Source organism: Cherax quadricarinatus, chromosome 4 (assembly GCF_038502225.1).
Source record: "Cherax quadricarinatus isolate ZL_2023a chromosome 4, ASM3850222v1, whole genome shotgun sequence".
NCBI lineage: Eukaryota > Metazoa > Arthropoda > Malacostraca > Decapoda > Parastacidae > Cherax > Cherax quadricarinatus.
In genome coordinates, this window is record NC_091295.1 from 18,963,392 (window position 1) to 18,988,110 (window position 24,719).

The window sequence follows — 24,719 nt, forward strand, 5'->3', positions numbered from 1 at the left end:
TCTGTATACAGCGAGAAAAGTTTCTCAGTGTGTCTACACAGAGAAGTGTGTGTTTATCAGTGTGTCTACACCGAGAGGTATGTATCTCAGTGTGTCTACACCGAGAAGTGTCTCTCTCAGTGTGTCTACACCGAGAAGTGTCTCTCTCAGTGTGTCTACACCGAGAAGCGTCTCTCTCAGTGTCTACATCGAGAAGTGTGTGTCTATCAGTGTGTCTACACCGAGAGGTGTGTATCTCAGTGTGTCTACACCGAGAAGTGTCTCTCTCAGTGTGTCTACACCGAGAAGTGTCTCTCTCAGTGTGTCTACATCGAGAAGTGTGTGCCTATCAGTGTGTCTACACCGAGAAGTGTCTCTCTCAGTGTGTCTACACAGAGAAGTGTCTCTCTCAGTGTGTCTACACCGAGAAGTGTCTCTCTCAGTGTGTCTACACCGAGAAGTGTCTCTCTCAGTGTGTCTACATCGAGAAGTGTGTGCCTATCAGTGTGTCTACACCGAGAAGTGTCTCTCTCAGTGTGTCTACACCGAGAAGTGTCTCTCTCAGTGTGTCTACACCGAGAAGTGTCTCTCTCAGTGTGTCTACACCGAGAAGTGTCTCTCTCAGTGTATCTACATCGAGAAGTGTGTGCCTATCAGTGTGTCTACACCGAGAAGTGTCTCTCTCAGTGTGTCTACACCGAGAAGTGTGTGTCTGTCATAAGAACATAAGAACATAAGAAAGGAGGAACACTGCAGCAGGCCTGCTGGCCCATACTAGGCAGGTCCTTTACAATCCATCCCACTAACAAAACATTTGCCCAACCCAATTTTCAATGCCATCCAAATTTCTGGACTATTTTGCTGTAATAGCTACCCACCTTCACACCCGTTGGCAACAACGTTGGTCAACTCTGCTCGGTAACAAACTTCATTCTATTAAACCCAGCATAGGTTACTGGCCGTCCTCTTGTCATCAGTGCCGAGGTTGGGAGACTACTCTCTCCCGCCTTCGCATTGGCCACACTCATCTTACTCATGGGTATCTCATGGAGAGGCACCCTGTTCCTCTCTGTGAGAAGTGTCAAGTTCCAGTATCGATTAGCCACATTCTGTTAGACTGCCCTCTCTATCAGCGAGCACGCAGAATTTACCTCCAACGTCGTCTCCGCTCTACTACTCTCTCTTTACCTTCCCTTCTTGCTGATGGACTCTCCTTTAATCCTGACTCTCTCATTGACTTCTTGACAACGACTGATTTACTCCACAAATTTTGATGATACCTTTCGCACTACCCTCAGCCCTTTCTACCTCAGTCTCTTGCTGCCCTCTACCCTTTCACCATCCACTGCCCCGCTGTTCTCCGTAACCTATTACTCATCTTTCTCCCTTTTGCCACCTGGTACCCTCGCTTCCTTCCTGCCCTGCAGCGCTGTATAGCCCTTGTGGCTTAGCGCTTCTTTTTGATTATAATAATAATAATGCCATCCAAGAAATAAGCTCTGATAACTCTATCCACTCTCATATGCACGTCCCACTCAAATCCAACCCCTCTCACTCATGTATTTATCCAACCTATATTTGAAACTACCCAAGGCTTTAGCCTCAATAACCCAACTAGGTAGACTGTTCCACTCATCAACTACCCTATTTCCAAACCAATACTTTCCTACATCCTTTCTAAATCTAAGCTTGTCTAATTTGAATCCATTACTGCGGGTTCTCTCTTGAGAGATATCCTCAAGACCTTATTTATATTCCCTTTATTAACACCCATCTTCCACTTATACACTTCGATCATGTCTCCCCTCATTCTTCGTCTAACAAGTGAATGTAATTTAAGGGTCTTCAGTGTGTCTACACCGAAAAGTGTCTCTGTCAGTGTGTCTACACCGAGAAGTGTGTGTCTATCATTGTGTCTACACCGAGAAGTGTGTGTCTCTCAGTGTGTCTACACCGAGAGGTGTGTATCTCAGTGCATAAATACTGAGTGTACATTAATCCTTCTAACAGTGATTAATTAAGTGGTCAACCTTGAAGGGATGAATCAGGGTAGAAAGAACTGACCTTGCTTGGAGGCTTTGAATGAGTCATCGGCTGGCAGCCGCTCTATCTGAGCGCTAAGCTTGGAGTCAGGGAGTGTCGACCGATCCTTGTTGACCCGCTCAACGGCGTACCTGAAGGCCAGCTCTTGTACCTCGTCCCGTTCCTCGAATATTCCACCTGTAATAACCAGTGTCGGGCCAGCTTATTTTAGTTTAATTGTGCTGCCTCAGCAACTAGTTTATTATGCTCATCTTGTGAACGACAGCGCAAAAAAAAAAGGAATACAGTGGTCACAATGGGCCTTTGTCAGACATCTCGGGAAAATATATTGCAATCACTTCGTATATTAACATTACCCATTGTATCTAATGTAGATAAATGGTCAGAGAACCGACGCGTTGACAAATTAGACACACTTGAGTATCTATATTTTGGAAACGTTTTGCCACCCAGTGGCTTTATCAGTCTAATACAAAGAATAGTGAAGATTAGGGTAGTCAGTCCCATACCCCAGAGTCGATATAATCAGTCCATCAATCAAGATTGACTCCAGGCTGACGTACTGATTACCTCAATCTCCCTTTGATCTTCACCATTCTTCTTTGTATTGGACTGATGAAGCCACTGTGTGGCGAAACGTTTCCACAATAAAGATACCCAAGAGTTGCACATTGTAGCTAATGTAAATAATATAATAAGGACCTACAAACCCATAAGATATAAAGTATATTATTATTTGGTTACTTGTCCAGGAGACCCCACCTCCCCTGAGTCTCACTCACACTCAACATTGTCGTAAATCACGAACAATATTATCGTCATCCAACGATGACGATAATTTATAAAACCGACAAATTGAAGAATTAGACACTTCTGCAACATTTGGGTATCTTTATTATTGCAACAGTGTCTAATACCTCACGGGTACGCTGTTCTGCTAGTCAGACTTGTCTTCTGGGAACGTCTCCAATTTTACTTTTCTAAGATCAGCATAGACAACATCACTTCCAACACCATTAACAACTTTTTAACGACGCTGGTATTTATATCATCTCATGTTCGTCATGTGAAAAGGTGTACGTAGAGGAACCATCTAGGAGCCTCATGCAACGCATCAGTGAACATACTCTTGCCAAAGAGCTTGCATGCTTGTTGCATTTAAACATAAGAGCTTTTGGGGGGTTGATCGTGGAAGAGAGGAGTGGTTAAGAATAAGTTTTGTTGGAGGAAGGTATCTAGGGGAGAGAAAGAGCCATCCATGGCTTGACTCAGCTGGTAGGGGCTCACATATTTACGTTGTAAAAGGGACGACTCGACGCCTGCACCACAACACCCACAAGTATCTCGTGAACTGTCGCAATGCCAGACTTGTCATCAGGGAATCTTACCTGTGTCTCAGGCGTTGTTTTGTATATGTTCTCTACCACCAGCACCGTCGCTCAAAAGACAGGCTGTTTCATGGTCTCGGAAATGAGCAAGACATACTACCTTTCAATTCAATTCAATTCAAGTTTATTCTTTATAAGGGTTACAATGTGGGGTTTACAGGTTTTGGGTATTGTGTGGTTTACATATTATAAAATACTAATTACAGAGGGGGCCACTAGGACACCTAGCCTGGCTAGGCATTTCGGGCAGACTTAGATTAATTCTTAACATTAAATCCTTACAGATTATGGTATTAAGGCTAAGTGACTACATCACAATTTGTGAGTTTAGCAATGTGAATGCTTTTGTTTTGGCACAATACAAAGTGTCTACATTGGAGTATCATAGGCAAACTTATGACTAGTTAGGATTCATTATTTTAAGATTAAGATTAGTATTTCTGGGTTTATAGTCAGTGGGTGAGTGAGTGTAATTGTGAACCACCTAGTGGTTATCATGTAGTTAGTTGTCGGGGTGTATCAGGGAGATAAGATGTTTTCTAACTGTAGTTTTGAAAGTGATGAATGTGTCTGCAGTTCTAGAGTTTTCAGGTAGGGTGTTCCAGATTTTAGGTCCTTTGAAATACATTGAATTTTTGTAAAGGTTTAGTCGAACACGGGGAATGTCATAGAGATGTTTGTGTCTGGTGTTATTCCTGTGGATCCTGTCACAACAATCAAGAAAGCGTTTAGGTCAAGGTTAATATTGGAATTTAAGGTCCTGTAGATATAGATTGCACAGTAGTAAGTGTGGATGTTTTGAACAGGGAGTAAGTTTAGATCTATGAAGAGTGGGGGAGGGGGGTGTTGCCAGGGATGGGATTTAGTGATTATTCTTACTGCAGCTTTTTGTTGGGTTATTATTGGCTTTAGGTGTGTTGCTGCAATTGAACCCCAAGCACAGATAGCATAGGTGAGGTATGGATATATAAGTGAATGGTATAGTGTGAGAAGGGCAGTTTGCGGCACGTAGTATCGTATCTTGGAGAGGATCCCCACCGTTTTGGATACTTTTTTTGTTATGTGTTGGACATGGGTGCTGAAATTTAGGTTGTTGTCGAGGTATAGGCCAAGGAATTTGCCCTCATTATGTCTGGCAATTAGAGTGTTGTTGATCTTAATGTTAAGTTACGCAACACCTGCTCTGCTACCAAACATAATATAGTAGGTTTTGCCAGTGTTAAGTGTAAGTTTATTGGCTGTCATCCAAGTCGATATTTTGAGCAGCTCCTCGTTAACAATGGTGATGAGGGTGGCAAGATTAGGGTGGGAGATGACATAAGTCGTGTCGTCAGCAAAGAGAATGGGTTTCAGGTGTTGGGATATGTTTGGAAGATCATTGATGTAAATGAGGAAGAGCAGGGGACCAAGGGCACTTCCCTGCGGAACTCCAGTATAAAGTGGCCGTATTGATGAGGCTGTGTCTTTAATGGTAACATATTGATACCTATTAAAAAGGTAGGATTTAAAATATGCAAGCGCATGGCCTCTTATACCATAGTGGTCAAGTTTGTGGAGTAGGATGCCGTGGTCTACTATGTCAAACGCTTTTCTTAGGTTAAAAAAAAATCCTAGCGGATATTTCTTATTTTCCAATGCTGTGTAAAGAAGGTCTAGCATTTTTATAATTGCATCACTAGTGCTTTTATTTTTTCTGAATCTAAATTGGCAGGGGTTGAGTATGTTTTGTGACGTTATAAATGAATATAGTCTCCTGTGCACGAGTTTCTGAAAGATTTTGGATAGCAATGGTTTTACCTGGAGATTACCTGGAGAGAGTTCCGGGGGTCAACGCCCCCGCGGCCCGGTCTGTGACCAGGCCTCCTTAGGTCAGTGTCCCAGGATGCGACCCACACCAGTCGACTAACACCCAGGTACCCATTTTACTGATGGGGAACATAGACAACAGGTGGAAAGAAACACGTCCAATGTTTCTACTCTGGCTGGGAATCGAACCCAGGCCCTCACCGTGTGAAGCGAGAGCGTTAACCACCAGGCCACCAGAGCCATGATAAGTTTGATATTGGCCTATATTTGTTTACATCTGTAGGGTCACCACCTTTATGTATTGGTGTAACCCTTGCTGTTTTGAGTAGTGTCGGGAAAGTGCTAGTTTCTAGTGACTTGTTAAAAAGTAATGTAATAGCATGCAAAAGGACATGGGCCGCTCGCTTGTACAATAATGGTGGGACATGAGACAGATTCCCCGAGTTATTTTTAAGTGACTTTATGATCGCGGTGGCTTCCGTGGGCTCAGTTGGTACAAGATAGAAGGAATTTGGGAAATTCCCATCTAGGTAGTCCTCGGCACGGGCATTGGTACGTGGGATTTTACTGGGGAGATTGGATCCTATGTTTGAGAAGAAGTCGTTTATCTTGTTAGCTGTATCAGTGGGATGCAGTAGTGTTTCATGAGGTTTAGTTAGAACAATATTCTTGTTTTTTTTTCAGTTTGTGGGTCCCCAGAATCTAGGAAAGTGTTTTCCAGGTCTTTTTTATATCTCCTCTTGTGTCAGTGAATCTGCTAGAGTAGTACAGTTGTTTGGCTTTCTTTATTAATTTGGTGAGAACTGTTGAATATTGTTTAAGAATATCTTTGTGTATTAAGCCCTGTCTATATTGCTTTTCATATTGGTGTTTCTTATCAATGGATTTCAGAATAATGCTGGTTAGCCATGGGCAACCAAGCCATTTATTCGTGATCTGTTTCGTTTTTATAGGACAATGTTTGTTGCATAGTCTAAGTATTTTGTTAAGAAAAATGTCTGTCCAATCGTCAATACCATTGGCGTTGGAGAATTCTGTAGGCCAGTCAACAGTCTCTAGGTCTGCTGTGAAATTCCTTATTGAGGCCTCGTCATGGAGTCTAAATGAAACTTTGTTGTATTCGAGTGGTGGCTTACTAATGTTTGTTAAGAGGAAGGTTGGGTAGTGGTCAGTAGCGCTGTCTGTGATTATCACTGATTTAAGGGGGCTAGTATATTGGTCCATATATGGTCTATTATGGTTGCACTTGTCTCAGTGAGCCTGGTTGGTTTAGTTATTGTTGGTATGAGAAGTGTGTTGTTCATATTGTTGATGAAATCAGTTACAGTCTGATCATCTAGTATGCCAAGGTTGATATTGAAGTCTCCAGCTAAGAGAAGGTGGTGCTTGTTCATTTGTCTGTTTGCTATTAGTGCCTTAGTTACCTTAGCAGAACACAATGGATCCCAATGGAAATAAGTCACTCTGACTTTTTGGGGTTATCCTAGGTTCTCTATACACATGCTGCTATGTATGATAATTCTATGTTACTGTGTTTGTGTATACCTGAATAAACTTACTTACTTACTTACTTACTTACTTACTAGTACGCAGTTCCGTCCTCCAGCCTGCAGCACCTCACCTCAGCCTCAATACTGTGCTCAATAATAACCCACATGGCAACAGAAACTCAGAAGATTGATTGATCTGCATATTTCGATCCCTTTGTGGAATCCTCTGTTGTGTTTTCTGTTCTCTGTATCGCATTGATAAGGTATCTGATGGACGAAATGTCCTGAATGTAACATGCGTCTTTCTTACATGTGAAGGAAACCATTTCTTCACGCGACTGAAACCATTATTTTCTTTATACGATTAAGACCATTTTTTCACAAGACTGAGGCCATTTCTTCGCATGACTAAGACTCCCTTCACCTGAATGAGATATTCCCTTCACTTGATAGTGTACACAAGTCATGACTCACCTTAAGGTTGATTTCAGGGGTCAATGCCCCCCGGACTCTCACAACCACACACTCACTGCCCTCGGACTCCCACAACCACACACACTGCCTCCAGACTCACAACCACACACTCACTGCCTCCAGACTCTCACAACCACACACTCACTGCCTCCAGACTCTCACAACCACACACTCACTGCCTCCAGACTCTCACAACCACACACTCACTGCCTCCAGACTCTCACAACCACACACTCACAGCCCCCGGACTTACACAACCATACACTCTCACTATCAGTGATTAGATTTTTATATTTTGCCGCCGAAGCGGTTAGTGTCTTGTGCACTCCATATCCATCCTGCGGATGGTAGCGCAAGAACATATGGATACACAGAAGGCCTATGTACTAGGCCCTAAAAGGGTTTGCAGGAGTACATCTGGATTTATGTCTACAGTTCACTTATCTCTTATAAGCAAATTTATGAAGTTTGCTTAATATGTCTGGTATCTTGTTTTCATGACTAAGATGTCCTGATATACCCTATAGGTTATTTCACTGTCTATCTCTATATTTCTCAGTACGTGGACAATTAAGCATATAGTGTTGAAGATTGTGACCACAGGGCTGCCCACATATTTGTATGTGGTTTGATCATCATCTGTGTATCTGCCAAACTGCCAGAAGTACTTAAAACCAAGCCTAAACCTGGCCACTTCAATATCAGCCTGTTCACATTGCAAGTTGCTCCATAAACGTACTTATCTACGTTCATGTTATCATAGTGGGTTATAGATCTACTCAGACTTCTAACTACATTCCTGTAACATTCAGTTTCATTATTTACTTCTCTCCTAATATTATTCCTAATATTAGACACAGATGTATCAAAGTTATGTTCTACATTCTCCTTCAGGGTACATTTTGATTAACATATCAACTATCACGAAGGAGTAATCCAGTGTGTGTGATTGAATTCATAACAGTTGTACATTGATTCCTTTTTCCCGGATTTTTGAGTATTTGTATCTGGCTTCTTCAATGAGCATGTTGCTAGAGACATTATGTGAGTCAAGAGTCTTTAGTGATGACACAGAATCATTAATGATCAGAGAATCAAGCTCATTGTCATAAGTTAACTTTAGAGCCATTATGATGACAAACAATTCAGTTTGCAGTGTATGGATGAGGGTGATAGATGAGGCTGATGGACGAGGGTGATAGATGAAGGTAGAGAGACATCATCACACCCTCAACAGTAGTCACAAGAAGCTACAGAGTTGACTGACTTCAGCAGTCACAGAAAGTGAGGCAGGAACATGACACATTCCTCATGTCGGGGCCTGGGCAGCCCGTGATAGGTGAGGGTGACGGGCGAGGAGCGATGGGTGATTGGGGGGGTGAAGTGAACAAGGTGAGTCAGGGCGCAGGCATCTTACCATCTTGTCATAAGCAACCGTGGCAGCCTGGGTTGCAAGTCGCCCATAACATCAGCACTAATACAGTTGGCACTGTGCCTGGCCGAGGGGGGTGCCAATCATGTGTGGTGGGAGTCTCGGGGGAGGGAGGGACGGATGGAGGGAAGGGGAGTGGGGTCACAAAAGGGTCACTGGCTGCTGCCACCTTCAACAATTTCCTGACATGCACTTGTACTTCCCACACTGCCTCCACCGACTCAACTTCCAGCGATTATAATTAAAAGGTCTTTCATCTCTTCTGACTAAACCTTCCAACCGCAGCATTATTATTATTATGATGATGATTATTGTCGTTATTATTATTATTATTATTATTATTATTATTATTATTATTATTATTATTATTATTATTGTCGTTATTATTATTATTATTTTAACACATCGGCCGTTTCCCACCATGGTAGGGTGACCCGAAAAATAAGAAACGCTTTCATCATCAATCACTCCATCATTGTCTTGCCAAAGGCGTTCCCACACAACAGTTAAAAAACTGTAACATATCCCCAAACATTACAGGCACTGTACTTCTCACCTCCAGAACTCAAGTCAGGCTAATCAATTTCCATGAATCCTTTCATAAATGTTATGTACTATGCTCACACTCCAACAGCACATCAAGTCATAAAACATCTGTCTCTACTCGCTCCTATCTGACACACGTATGCTTGCTGGAAGTCCAAGCCCCTCGCACACAAAACCTCCTTTACCCCTTCCCTCCAACCTTTCCTAGGATGACCCCCTACCATGCCTTCCTTTAACTACAGATTTATATGCTCTCCAAGTCATTCTTTTTTGTTCCATCTTCTCTAAATCTCCAAACTACCTCAACTACCCTTCCTCTTCCCTCTGGATAATACTTTTAGAAACCCCTCACCTCTTAATCTCCAAGCTACGGATTCTTTGCATTATATTCACACCACACATTGCCCTCAGACACAACATCTCCACTGCCTCCAGCCTCCTTGTTGGAACATTCACCACCCATGCTACACACCCATATAAGAACATTGGTACCACTATACTCTCATACATTCCCCTCTTTGTTTCCATGGGCAGTGTTCTTTGTCTCCACAGACTCCTCAGTGCACCACTCACCTTTTTTCCCTTATCAGTTCTATGATTCGCCTCAGCTTTCATAGACTCATCTGCTAACAAGTCTACTCCCAGATATCTAAATACATTCACTTCCTCCATACTCCTTCCCTCCAATCTGTTATACAATCTTTCATTACCGAAATTTTTGGTTATCCTTACTCTTTCCCATGTTCACTTTTAATTGTCTTCTTTTACATAACTTTCTAAACTCATCCACCAACCTCTGCAACTTTTCTTCAGAATCTCCCAAAAACACAGTGTCATCAGCAAAAAGCAACTGTGACAACTCCCACTTTGTGTTAGATTATTATTATTATTATTACAATTATTATAACTATTTTCATCAGGAACCACTCAGTCCATAGGTGCGACACGGCGCCTGGGGAATGGAGGGTAAACAGGCTTAATCCAAGGATGTGGACGCAACTCTGATTCCTTGGATCAAGAGTTTCCCCGTCATCAAGACAACAAGCAGCTGTTATCAACGATTGTTGTTTAGCGTCTTCCTCAGCGTTACTTTTTGAACGTTCTCTGCTTTTAGATTTTTTTTATTTTAGGTTGGATTAAGTAAAGCTATATAAATTTATGAAAATATACATTTCTCTATAAATAAGTACATTACAAGCTGCTGCAATGCGTCTTCTGGCATTTATATTTCCGTCCTGAAATATATATATATATATATATATATATATATATATATATATATATATATATATATATATATATATATATATATATATGTGTGTGTGTGTGTGTGTGTGTGTGTGTGTGTGTGTGTGTGTGTGTGTGTGTGATCCCTGGTGCTCCCCGCCTGTTTCCTCAAGCTTGAGACAGTCATTATCTATTTCAGGACAGAAAAAGTTTTCGAGTTATTTTAAGGCGAGGTTGTGATTTATATCTCTGCTCTTCGGTGTCCGTAGGGAAATTTCATGTTTATATAATTTGTTTTGCCCTTCAAGTGTAAATAGGAGGCAGAGAGCCAGCAGCAAGCCTCAGACACTCCCACTTATTTTATCCTCTTAATAGATCACCAGTACTGCAGGAAGTCTTGGATCACTCTAGATCAGCTGTCTCAGTTTCAGGTGCAACTATAATACATAGTGAATAAAATGTCTTTAGGTATAACTATAATAAATAGCAAATAAAATCCCTTCGGGTATATCTGGAGAGGGTTTCGGGAGTCAGCGCCCCCGCGGCTCGGTATGAGACCAGGCTGACTTTAGGTGCTTGTCCAGTGCCTTCTTGAAGACAGCCAGGGTTCTATTGGTAATCCTCCTTATGTATGCTGGGAGGCAGTTGAACAGTATTGGACCCCTGACACTTATTGTGTTGTCTCTCAATATACTCGTGGCGCCCCTGCTTTTCATTGAGGGAATGTTGCATCTCCTGCCGAGTCTTTTGCTTTCATAGGGAGTGATTTTCGTGTGCAAGTTTGGTACTAATCCCTCTAAGATTTTCCAAGTTTATATTATTATGTCTCTCTCTCGCCTGCATTCCAGGGAATACAAATCAAGGGACTTCAACCGTTCCCAGTAATTTAGGTGCTTTGTCGTATTTGTGTGTGCCATGAAAGTTCTTTGTACACTCTCCAGGTTAGCAATTTCGCCTGTCTTGAAGGGGGGAGTTAGTGTACAGCAGTATTCCAGCCTAGAGAGAACAAACCATTTGAAGAGAATCATCATGGGCTTGGCGTCGCTAGTTTTGAAGGTTCTCATTATCCATCCTATCATTTTCCTAGCAGATGAGGTAGATACATTGTTGTGGTTTTTGAAGGGGAGATCCTCTGACATTATCACTCCCAGGTCCATCACATTACTATTTCGCTCTATTGTATGGCTAGAATATGTTGTATACTATCTTGATGCAGTTTTAATTTTCTCAAATTTATCATATCTGAGTATGACTCAAGAAATCGTAATGACACGATTGCAAATAAACCATACCCCCGGCCGGGATTGAACCCGCGATCATAGAGTCTCAAAACTCCAGCCATGGTGTAGAAATATACCTAGTTGGATGAATCTTATTGTGGCTAGCTGGTCTAGTGGCTAACGCGACGGGCTGGAGTTTTGAGACTCTATGACCGCGGGTTCAATCCCGGCCGGGGGTATGGTTCATATCTGAGTAGTTGAAATTTCTCTTCATTGAACTTCATATTGTTTTGAGTGGCCCATTTAAAGATTTGGTTGATGTCCGCTTGAAGTCTTGCAGTGTCTTCGATGGAGGACACTGTCATGGTAATTCGGGTGTCATCCGAAAGAGGAAACACGGAGCTATGGCTTACATCTCTGTCTATGTCAGGTATGAGGATGAGGAATAGGATGAGAACGAGTACTGTGGCTTGTGGAATAGAGCTTTTCACTGTAGCTGCCTCGGACTTGACTCTGTTTACTAGTTCTCTTTGTGTTCTATTTGTCAGGAAGTTATAGATCCATCTACCAACTTTTCCTGTTATTCCTTTATCACGCATTTTGTGCGTTATTACACCCCGAGTTTCGTACACCTCCCAACTCGAACAATTATGCAAATGTATTATTGTAAGTGCTTTTGTAAGTGTATTTTTGGGGGTCTGAAACGGACTAATCTAATTTGCATTAATCCTTATGGGAACAAATTCGTTCGGAAAACGACACTCGAACAGCCTTCTGGAACGAATTATGTACGAAATTCGGGGTATCACTTCATGTGAAATCAAGTTAATGAAAAGTAAACCATAACTGTTTTTTGCAATGATTCATATACGGATTTTAGCTAAAGGTTGAAATGTCAGAAATCCTTTAAACCGCACTGAATCGTCGAAATATGCAATAAAATATTGTTTTAGCACATTTTCTATATATTTTTACATTTTGTATATATAAAAAGTAATATTTCGACGTTTCATAGTAGTTGCAAGCATTTTCTGATATATTTCAAATTTTAGGTAAAATATATTTTAATCGTAAATTTAAAAAATGATTTTCAATGTATTTATAAACAAGAGAAAAAAAAATATGTGCTCCAAGGTTCAACTGATTCATTTTTTGACAATTTTTTAAGGTAGATCTTGAGGCAGCTTCCTATTTATTGTATCAAATCTTCTTGCCTCCCATTGTGGCTCTGGTGGCCTGGTGGTTAACGCTCTCGCTTCACACGGTGAGGGCCTGGGTTTGATTCCCAGCCAGAGTAGAAACATTGGACGTGTTTCTTTCCACCTGTTGTCTATGTTCCTCATCAGTAAAATGGGTACCTGGGTGTTAGTCGACTGGTGTGGGTCGCATCCTGGGACACTGACCTAATTTGCCCGAAATGCGGAGCATAACAAGGGACTTTCTATATAGTAGTATGTCATTGTTGTCAGCTAGGCCTGTATACCTTGTACATGTACTTGTAGTAAATAAAGATATTATTATTATTATTCCCCAGGAGCTGAATGATCCTGGAGTCTACCTGGAGGGTGTTCCCAGGGTGAACGGCCTTGCGGCCCGGTCCATGACCAAGCCTCGCGGTGGATCAGCACTATAAAAATAGCTACGATAGGACTAACAGTAAAGACGTTACCATTACCTGCATCAACAACAATCACCACCATCAACAGCGCTCACCACCACCATCAACAACAATCACCACCATCAACAGCGCTCACCACCACCATCAACAACAATCACCACCATCAGCAAATCACCTCTACCATCAACAACAATCACCATCAGAGTGCATCTTTCTGTGTGTACATTATCTATTGGAATACCCTAAACACTACACTACACAAATAACCCGCACACAGGAGAGAGAAAAACTCAAGACGCCGTCATAAGCTTGTCTCTCCTATGTGCGGGTTATTTGTGTATTGTCCCAGTCACGGTATTGTGCCTTTTTGTTCCTTATATATCACAGTCTGCCACTCTCTCCATCACGGAACATTTTTAACGTATTATCAACTTCATGGGTTCTACCTGGAGTTTACCTGGAGAGAGTTTCGGGGGTCAACGCCCCCGCGGCCCGGTCTGTGACCAGGCCTCCTGGTGGATCAGCCCCTGATCAACCAGGCTGTTGCTGCTGGCTGCACGCAAACCAACGTACGAGCCACAGCCCGGCTGATCAGGAACTGACTTTAGCATATTTTTTTTTCTATTTCAGTGATTCACGCTTGGTTACTATTGTTATATGCATGAAGGAAGCGTTAAACCCATGAGGACTATACCGTGCCTGGGGAAAATAATCATTTTGGATCCGAGGAGAAGTAGCTCAAATCCCTTGGATCAAAAGTTCTTCCCCATCAAGGCACTACTTCCTTTGCAACCTCCCCTTCCTTTCCCGGCTTATTTTTTTTTTTTACATAAATCAGTTTTACAGGATAAGAGCTGTTATCCTACCTCAGCTCATTTCAAAGCCCATCACTACCTAAGGTATACTACCACCCACAGGATGCCACCCACACCAGTCGGCTAACACTCAGGTACCTACTTGCTGCAAGATGAACAGGGACAGCAGGTATAAGGAAACGCCCAATGTTTCCACTCGTACCGGGGATAGAACTACAGACACTCAGTGTGAGGTGAGTGCGCTTCCAACCGAGCTACAAGACACCTCGAAGCCAGCTCAGAATGACTGCTGCTGCTTCAGGTGCTCCACTAGCGAGGCTATCAGCATCACTGGTCTATTTTTTTAGGACGTCATTTGAGAATGTTAAAGAGAAAACTTTCGTACGTGTGTGGATGTGCACCCGGCTCTCTATCCCTTTAGGCCCTAAAGGGATAGAACCTCCCTAAAATTTAGGGAGGTTCCTTGATGCCACTGAGAGGCATCTTAATCCAGGGAATAGGGCTTGCCCTCCCGTGCCTCGGATCGACCCTGAATGCCACTCATTCCTCCAAGCGTTATATGACCCCTACGGGTTTAGTGGTTCCCCATGAATGTAATAATCTGGGCTGTCTACGACTCTACATCCACCACCACATCTGGACAGCAACATTAACAGAAGAGTTAAGAATCATCCTGCACGGCGCAGCCAGTAGCAACCCACTCCATACGTCTCAATATGGCCAGGACGAAGTGATGTTTATAATTCAGGTCCACTAGACTTTGCAACACTCCTATAGTCACAATAAATTACCCACCTAGTTTCCAGCGCAGAGCCTCGTGTTAAATATACGCGAGCGCCTTGTACAACAGTCTGCGACATACATGTGTGTATATGTAGACAAGTGGGACTTCTAGTAGCCATGATTGTCAACAAAAGCACAAGCTGAACCCCCCCCCCCACCGACCTCAACTTGTCTGTATAGACAACCAAGTTATTATTATAATCAAGGGGGAAGCGATAAACTCGTACGATTATACAGCACCTGTGGGGGGGATGTGGATATTCAGGCTTAATTCAGATCCTGGAGAACAGGCCTGGTCTGAGACAGAGCCGCGGGGGCGTTGACTCCCGAAACCCTCTTCAGGTAAACTCCAGGTCTCCAGCTGGAAAATACTGGGGGTCTTAGTCATATTATGACCCGCCGTTGGAGCTTTTGGTCATCTGACCGAGACCTTCCTCTGGCTTACCGGTCCACCCCTTTAAAAATTAGGGTATATTTTCCGCATGTAAAGTATGTATTTTTATGATGAAAGGAAAAGTAAGTATAGTAATGGATTTATAATAAATTATTCAGCCTTGCACACTACAACATCTGCTGCCCAAAAAAGGATGGTGATACTTATGATATGCTGAAGCACTTTCCTGAAGCCTCTGTCATACAGTGAATGTGTACCACACTATGAGGATACACTAACATCCTCCCACGTAGCTGCACGAAGTCTTGTTAGTTGGGTTTTTGGTCAGGAAAAAATGCTCCTTTTCATGTATCTTGTTCAAATGATGGTCCACTCAGTAATTGAGCATATATCAATGAGGAAGTCTTTCATACATTCCATTCTTAATTTAAGCCTGGTCAAGACCTAAATATGACCATGAACTGTGGAAACAAACACGCATACACATATTAAGACATTTAATAAGGAAAAGTGTAGCCTAATTGTCACAATATGTACTTACGTGTTTCTTCCCATAACTTGTCGGTATTATCACACCAATCCAACCTTGGCACTGAATTAAAAAATAATTTCTCTAACCAGTTCCATATGTATGAAAATAGTTAACTTCAGTATTCAGTAAGAAACAATATATATATTTTTCGAGTCACTGTGGCTTTCAAAATTTTTGATTTCCACGGATCTCGTGATACAACTATTCATATTCATCTAAAGCATTTGGTAATCACTGCATTACATTAGCAAGACTATTTGATTTAGATTTAGACGTGAGGTTTGTTCAGCAGCTTTTGGAGCCTAAGTCGTTGAAGATGAGCGTTGGTAATCAATAATTGTGGGTCATAAAGAGGTATTTTGACCATAAGTTACTTCAACTAACACCTTCCTGTGTTAGTATTCAATTTCAAGTTTGCACGAGGCTCATATATGTTACAAATTACCTGTACACCGCCAGTGTGAGTAAGCTCGTGTGTATGGACTCACGTATTTGTACTCACCTATTTGTGGCTGTAAGGGTTGAGATAAAGCTCCTGGCCCAACACCTTCACTGTTTGCTACTAGGTTCTCTCTCTCCCTGCTCCATGAGCTTTATCAAGCCTCGTCTTAAAACTATGTATGGTTCCTGCCTCCACTACGTCGCTTTCTAGGCTATTCCACTTCCTGACAGCTCTATGACTGAAGAAATACTTCCTAACAGCCCTTTGACTTATAGGAGTCTTCAACTTCTAATTGTGACCCCTTGTTTCTGTGTCCCATCTCTGGAACATCCTGTCTTTGTCCACCTTGTCAATTCCTCTCAGTATTTTATATGCCGTTATCATGTCTCCCCGACCCTCCTGTCCTCCAGTGTCGTCAGGCCGATTTCCCTTAACCTTTCTTCATAGGTCAATCCCCTTAGCTCTGGGACTAGTCTTGTTGCAAACCTTTGCATTCTCTCTAATTTCTTAACTTGCTTGACCACGTGTGGATTCCAAACTGGTGCTGCATACTCCAGTATGGGCCTGACGTGTCTGCGGTCTTCTTTGCCCTTCCCCGATCTTCATGACTTTGCATTTGGCAGAGTTAAGTTCAAGGATCCAGTTGTTGGACCAGGCTTGTAGCCTGTCCAGGTCTCTTTGTATATCATGTGGGAGTTCGATACGTGGATTAGGTAAGAAATACTCACGTAGGCTGTTATTACGTATAATTGCAGTTATGTGGAGAGAGCCCTTGCCAGCCGTACCTATCTCACTCGCTCCTCTCGTAACACTGACTGGCCGCCCACAGTACCCTATGTGAGGGGGCCTTTGATACCGAACACAAAAAAAAATTCTTGAATACTGATAAGTTGATACTGTAATTATTCATCTATACAGGTTATTTACATTCAACCCCAACTCTGCTAGGGTAAGATTGGCATATGCAGAATGGGTGTCATCTCTGGGAGGATCAAACTCTGTAGCATTGGCTAACTCATGCTGTATTTGAGGCAAATCTGAATTGGAAGTTACAAATGATACTTGAGGATTTCTCAATACCTGTCGTGTACGTAGGGAATAACGACATTCAGGTTGATCGTCTGACTGAGTATCAGAGGAAGAGAGTACAGGATCAGGAGGATTGTCAGAGTCTGTCACATTAGTCTGGGTTGGAACATCATTATCATCACATACTAACTTCATATGATCCAAATGCGATTCTTTATACTGACCAGTACTAATCTCTCTAACCTTATACTTATTACCAGTGATATGTTCAACTACTCGATAAGGACCAACAAACTTTTGATCAAGCTTTGGCATTGCAGACGTTTTGTTAAAGTTAATCAGCATAACTCTCGAACCTACTTTGATTTTGGATGGCTTTGATCGAGTGTTTGCGACTCTTGTAAATTCTGCTGTTGATTTATGAAGTGTTTCACGGATTCTTCTAAAAACACTTTGAGCTAAGCTGGTACGAGTTGCTATGAAATCATCAGGGTTGTAACTTGGTTTCGGATTAGAATATAACAACTCATAAGGCAAACGTTTATCTACACCATACAATGCATAATGTGGAGTGTCACCTATAGAAACATTGTAAGCAGAATTTATAGCACACTGCACATCAGGTATAACTTCATCCCAAGTTTCACCGTTGGGATTGATAGTGGCTCTCAAGACATCAAGTACTTTCTTATTGGTTCGTTCCGCTAACCCATTGCTGGCAGGATGATGAGGAACAATGGTGGATTTAGAGATCTTGTACAAGGTACACAAATTTTCAAGAATTTCATTACAGAATTCACCTCCATTATCTGTTACTAGGGACTTAGGGGTGGTATGCCTGCAGATAATGCGTTCTTTAAACGCTTTAGCTACTGTCTCGGCAGTCTTATCTGCAATAGGAACTAACTCACAATATCTGGTGAAATGGTCTACCATAACACACAGATGTTTGTTACCTTGGAGGGAACATTGGAAATTAGTTAACAAATCTAGCGCAACTCTTTCCCACGGTTCGCTAGTAGTTGGATACACTTGGATTGGATTAGGACCATTAGCATTGCCTTTATGTTGCATGCAGACACTACATTTCCTAACATACTCAGAAATATCAGTTGCCATACGAGGCCAAAAGTATTTCAATCTGGCTTGTTTTACTGAACGATCCATACCAGGGTGTGCAACACCTGGTACATCGTGAACTAGCTGTAAGGCTACATTCACTAGTGACTGTGGAATTACTAACTGGTATACTCTTCTGCTAGGAGTACCCAACTCGGCTGTTCGATACAGTAATTCTTGGTTCATGACAAAGTCACTGATGGGTGCTGGTGGCTTCACATTCAGAATAAGATCTTCCTGGAGCAGGAATCGAATCACACCAGACCACATGGGATCTGTTCGTTGAGCATTCTTTACATCTTCAGCACTAAATGGAGGGTCTGCAGTTACTATACTAACATGTCGCGATAAGGCATCTGCGACTACATTTGACTTGCCAGGTAAATGCTCAAAGGTGGGATTGAACTCTTGGATAGTCAAGGTCCATCTAGCTAACCTTCCAGTAGGTTGTTTGTTCTGGAATAAGGGTATCAGTGGAGCATGATCTGTCAAGACATGAACAGAGTACTGATAAATAATGTCTCGGAAGTGCTTTAAAGACCATACTATTGCTAAAGCTTCTTGCTCAGTTACTGTATAATTACGTTCAGCCTTTGTAAGGACTCGGCTAGCAAATGCAACTGCGTTGTACTTGCCATCGGTCTTCTGAGCTAGTATGGCACCTATGCCAATTGAACTAGCATCAGTTGTCAGATAGAAGGGCTTAGAAAAATCTGGAAATTTCAAAATTGGAGCAGATGTTAGCTTTTCTTTTAGAGTTTGGAATGCTCTTTCTTGACGGAAGGTCCAAACAAAAGGAGCATCTTTCTTAAGCAACTCAGTTAGAGGAGCAGCTATGGAAGAAAAATTGGCAATGAAAGATCTATAAAAACCTGCTAAGCCCACAAAGGATCTTACGGCATCAGCAGTTTTGGGAGTTGGAAAATTTAGTACTGCAGTTACTTTACTTTGGTCAGTCGTAACCCCTCTAGGAGTGACTACGTGACCAAGAAACTTAATTTCTGATCTGAAAAATTGACATTTTGACAGTTTGATCTTTAAATTGGCTTCTTCAAGCTTACCAAGTACTACATCAAGTCTTTTCAAGTGTGTATCCACGTCTTTAGACATGACGATTACGTCATCTAAGTACACCATAAGTGCATTACCTATGAGACCTCTAAAGATATTAGTCATGAGCCTTGAGAACGTGATAGGGGAAGATCGTAATCCAAATGCCATACGGAGGAAGTGATAATGACCTGTAGGAGTGGAGAATGCAGTTAGCTCTTGGCTGTCCTCGTGAAGAGGGACTTGCCAAAACCCTTGTAACAAATCTAGGGTTGAAAAGACTTTGTTATCTCCGATATTACGTAAAAGATCACCCAGTACAGGGAGTGGAAAGCGATCTGGAATGGTTTTCGCGTTTAACTTCCTAAAGTCAATTACTGGGCGCCAAGTACCATCCTTCTTAGGTACTAGTATCAAGGGTGCATTCCAAGGGGAATTGCTAGGTGCAATAACTCCATCATCAAGCATTTGATTGATCAATTCTTCTGCGACAGCAACTTGTGAATGAGGCATTCTGTACGCAGGTATGTAGATAGGTCTAGTACCAGGTTCAAGTGGAATACGATGGGACAATAAGTTCGTTATACCCATCTTCTCACCTGGTAAAGCAATGGCTTTACGACGTTTGTTCAACAGAGTCAACAAACGCTTGACTTCATCTGGGAAGTCAGTGGGAGCTAAGTCTTTCTCCTCTACTGGTGGAACAGATTGATCCAGTGAAGTGGATGAGGTCTCCCCGGCAGAAATAGCACCGACCCACTGGTCAGGTGACAACTCATCCTCTACCTGAACAGGGTAAGGATAGTGAACAAGGTCAACAAGATTGGTATTTGCTCTGAGGCGAACACTGTGACCAGAAGTGTTGGCCAGGTAGAAATGGATCTTACTATCTCTTACAACATGTAAGGATGGTTCAACAAATAGACCTTTTACTTTGCAGGAATCACTGTCAACTAGGACGTTATCACCATCTGGAACACTAGGAACAACTACAGACACTCTAGTGAGAGCACTAGCCGCAACAGAAACGTCTTTCTGCAGACGGCATGTGACATCAACAAGAGATGGCATTACTAGTTGCAAGTAATTGTTTTCCGACAAAGCGTCCCCTGTGGAGAAACTACTACTCGAACTAGCAGGCATTGCAGGGATAGGTTGTGCACTCAAGGCAATCTGAGCGTCCTCGGACACTTGAGGCATCGGACTATCCTGCAAATCTGAAGGTATAGGTGGAACACTGATGGGAGTGACAGAATTACCAGTGCCTGACCGCTTGGGTACGCTACTGGAGAATGCATTAGCTTGTAAGGACTTAATCCGTACATCATACTCTGCAGCAGTATAACAGATTTCTGATCCAAGCTGGTAACCCCAGAATGGAACGATCAAGTCGTCAATTTGTGCATGCCATCGATAAGGGTCGAGCACAATGCGTAAGTCTCGCATGGAAGCAAAACCCAGTAGAAGGTCACCAGGGAAAGTAATCTGGTCGACAACAAGGAAGGAAGCAGTGAAGTCTCTACCTTGGATAGAAAAGGTTAGGGAAGTCCGACCTCGGACACGCAGGTGAGAACCAGATACTCCACTAAGGGAGGACACAGGAGTCGGTTCTACGAGAAGGACATGTCGTAACTTCTTATCCTTAAACAAACTAGACCTAATAATATTGACTTGCGCACCAGAGTCCATGAACAAATGAACGGGCGCATTATAAACAGATGCTTGCACTATAGGGCCTATGGTTGCATTGGAAGTTATGTGCAAACAAAAAGGTGGATTGTCATCAGAAAAGACTTGTTCTACTCCATCCCCAAAATCATCTATGTCAGAGACATGTGAAGCAACATCATCAGCAGGGTTGTCATTCTCGAGACTGCTTAAGGCTTCAAAAGAATTGTGAACGGGGATGGTGTACTCATTATCACCTACTGTCACCATGGGACGGTTTGACTGGGGCGCTCGAATTCCCCCGACTGGGAAGAACGAGCCTGGTTCTGGTTATTTTGAGAATTGAAACAATGAGCCTGGTTCTGGTTATTTTGAGAACCACGAGATCTGTTTCCTCTACGGGTTCTGCGGTTGGAACGACCACGGAAAGACCTAGAGTACTGAAGGTTATAGAGAGCATTACACTCAGATGTGTCATGTCCATGTATTCTATGATAAGTACAGTAGGGAAGATCTGAGTACTCATCATCAGTACGACGTCTCTTAGGGTAACTATCAGGACAATTAATTGCAATATGGCCACGGAAACCACAGTTGTAACAATTCCGCCGACTATGGTTACTGAATGTACTATGAATACTACGAGGTGTATAACGACTCTGTACACTGGTTCTTGGTGATCTCTGAGATGGTTGACGACCACGATTTGTCTCTGTGGCGCAAACAAGAGGTGGTGCAGACTGAGGCATATGTGTGACATTACTTTTAATACAAGGGAAAGTACCCTGGGGGCACAAGGAACGTACATGATTTAAGGCTGTAAGTGGTTCCATCGTCACAGTTGGAGGATGAGCCTCATAAGCACACACAGAAGCAGGTGGCATTAGTTCTTTAATTGCTCCAAAAGCTGCTATTTTAGCAAGTGATTCTGTAAATGGTTTAGCCTCTTCAGGGAGAAAAGATGATGATTGGACAGCGTTGATAAATGATGATAAAAGTTTGTCTAATCTAACAGCAAATGCACTCAACGATTCATTACTCATGGGTGTAGCATTCACTAGTTCTCTAAGAACGACATATGGATCAGCTGTTTTTACTGGGACAAGGAAAGAACGAATCAGTTCCTCATATTGTGACCACTTAGTAAGATTCCTGAAGTCTCGCATATCAAGGAGATCAACAACGTGAACAGCAGCAGGAGATCGATAGAGCTTCTTTAGCAAGTCTGATAAGACTTTCCTCTGAAGGAGGACCTTCACCTAGAGCACTAGCACGAGAACGAATGGCTGCAAACCATGCTTCAAGACTATGTACATGGCCATTGAATAAAGGTAACGCATCAAGGGAATCACGAGTATAACTATAATATCTCGGTGTCTGGGTCGGTCTGTCAGTCGGTAAGGAACTGTGAGGACTGATGACAGGACCAGCAGTAGCCTGAGAGGTCTGAGTGTCGACATTCACTAAAGTATCACTTGACGGTATGTGAGACATAATGGCAAAGTAACACGAGAACAAATAAGGCAAAAATAATGAACAATAAAATGATATAAAATTCTAGAATTGAAATAAAAGATATACAACTAATTCTGCAGAAATAATAAAAAATTAATGTCTAAGATACACTGCAAGAGGAAGGAAAACTCAATTTAAAGGACTATTGACCAAGAAAAAAAAATTTACATTGAAATATACAAGTAAAAATATTACTGGAGACTGAATTAAATTCAAAATGAGCTGTCTTTACTCTTGCTAATAAAGAAATTAATTAATTAAATTTTAAATCAATGTAAAAAGTATAAAATAAAATTACTAAATTGTTAACTGGGAAATTTAAGTATTTTCTAAGAATGCATAGACAAAATTAAAATATAAATCATAAAAATATCAATAAAAGAAAATAATTCACTGCAGAACAAGTTCAACAAAAATTCACTTCAGAACAAGTGCAACAAAATAAAGTGTAGAAATAATCACTGCAGTAATAAAGTGTCACTGGGAAAACTCAGGTTAAATGATAAAATTAAAATATGAAGATCAAAAAAATAAACTGATTGAACACTTTAACTCTTAATTGTAAATTAGACCAAACAATTTACTCAAGCAGAGTAAAGAAAACACTTTACGTTAAAAGTAATTGAAATTGCATCAAGAGTGAATTTGTTCAAGAATTATAAAAATATGAATAAAATAAAACACAGGAACAAAACAGGTAATATAACACTTACAGTTGCGGGGCACACTTCATTATAATATATTCTTACAACAAATTCCTGCTGTGACTGATACAACAAAATCTTGCTGTGATTGATACGACAAAAATTTGCTGGCAAAAATAATGGTACACAGTCTGCGAAAAAATTAGAGGAATGAGACACTGCTGGCATACGAAAAAAGACACACATAGAAATAAATGGATAATTTAGTATACTGGGGTGAATATCACTGAATGAAATACAACGACAATTACTGGAGAATACAACGCTGAAAGAATACAATAAAAAAAATGAATCACTTCACACAGAGTGACTGACTGGTACACTACACAATAATACTTACTACAGACGAGTAGCATAAGAAAAAAAACACAGAATAAAATAATATAAGATAAGTGAAAACACTGAAAAATATTGTAAAAATAATGAGTCAAAGAAATACTGCGTTTACACTGAAAACACAAGGTTTAGAGTACACAAGCAATTTACTATAAATGTCTCACACACGCAAATGTCTTTAAATGCAAGAAAATGTCTCAAGAAAATTATCACTGGAGTCTGGAGTAGTAGATGGGCGATTACTGGTGATGGGGGCGGGTGTAGGGTGTCCCGCGCGGTGATACTGACGCCTCCTACATTCACTGTTGTCGGAAGAAATGCGCGTTCTCGGGGAACTCACATAATTGGGTTGTCGTTGGCGCCAGCTACAATCTCTTGACCAATTATGTGAGCCAAAACAGTACTAGGACCCGGTACAAGGGTGCAAACAACCACAGGTAGATGAGGTGTCTGGTGGTGGTTGTGGATAGTGGTGGGAGAGAGTGGTGGTGGTGGGTGTGACTCTGCTGGGGCACTGCCGCGCACCCCCCTCTACCCACGAAGGTGGCTTGATAACCCACTCTATGCCACAGGAATGGTGAAAACCACTCTTAGCATCCAACAGGGAGCACAAAGCGATATAGACAATACTTCAGAGGAACTTGGCTTACTTCTTACTGCGTGGCTTACTTCTCTCTCTCAGCTGGGTTAGAAGCTGGGTTGGCTGACTGGCTTACCCCACGAGAATGGCTGACTGGAAGATGTGTAACGATGCACAAAGCACGGAGGAGCAGTTGGATGACAGGAGACAGACTGGATGATAGGCTGACTGGCGTTCACTTCCACAGTCTGGCTTACTGACTGGCTTAATTGCAAAATCCGGGTCAACCCCTCGGAGATTGAAGCAATTAGCACACGAACTAAGCCAGGAAGCTTGAAACGGCTGCAACAGGCTTGCAGGCAGTATGTAGTGAGGGGAGTGAGGCTGCTGGCTCGAGGTGGTGTGTGAGGGTAGTGGCTGGTGGGTGACGATTCACCTTTGACCCTGCCGCTACTCACAAACAGCCTTCTAACGCCTTGAATTACCCTTAAAAACGTAAATCCACGCTCCACACCGCTGTCACCATTTA

At 42.0% G+C, this 24,719-nt stretch overlaps 1 protein-coding gene across 7 annotated transcripts in view; it reads right to left on the reverse strand.

Annotated features, from left to right (window-relative positions):
• The window catches only part of LOC128684190 (glutamate receptor ionotropic, kainate 2), a 203,828-nt gene that overhangs the window by 112,123 nt on the left and 66,986 nt on the right, over positions 1-24,719 (reverse strand). For all 7 annotated transcript variants that reach the window (XM_070094940.1, XM_070094946.1, XM_070094939.1 and 4 more), the window contains exon 3: positions 2,044-2,199. In XM_070094940.1, the coding sequence (XP_069951041.1) occupies positions 2,044-2,199 (156 nt within the window). The remainder of the gene's footprint in view (positions 1-2,043; positions 2,200-24,719) is intronic.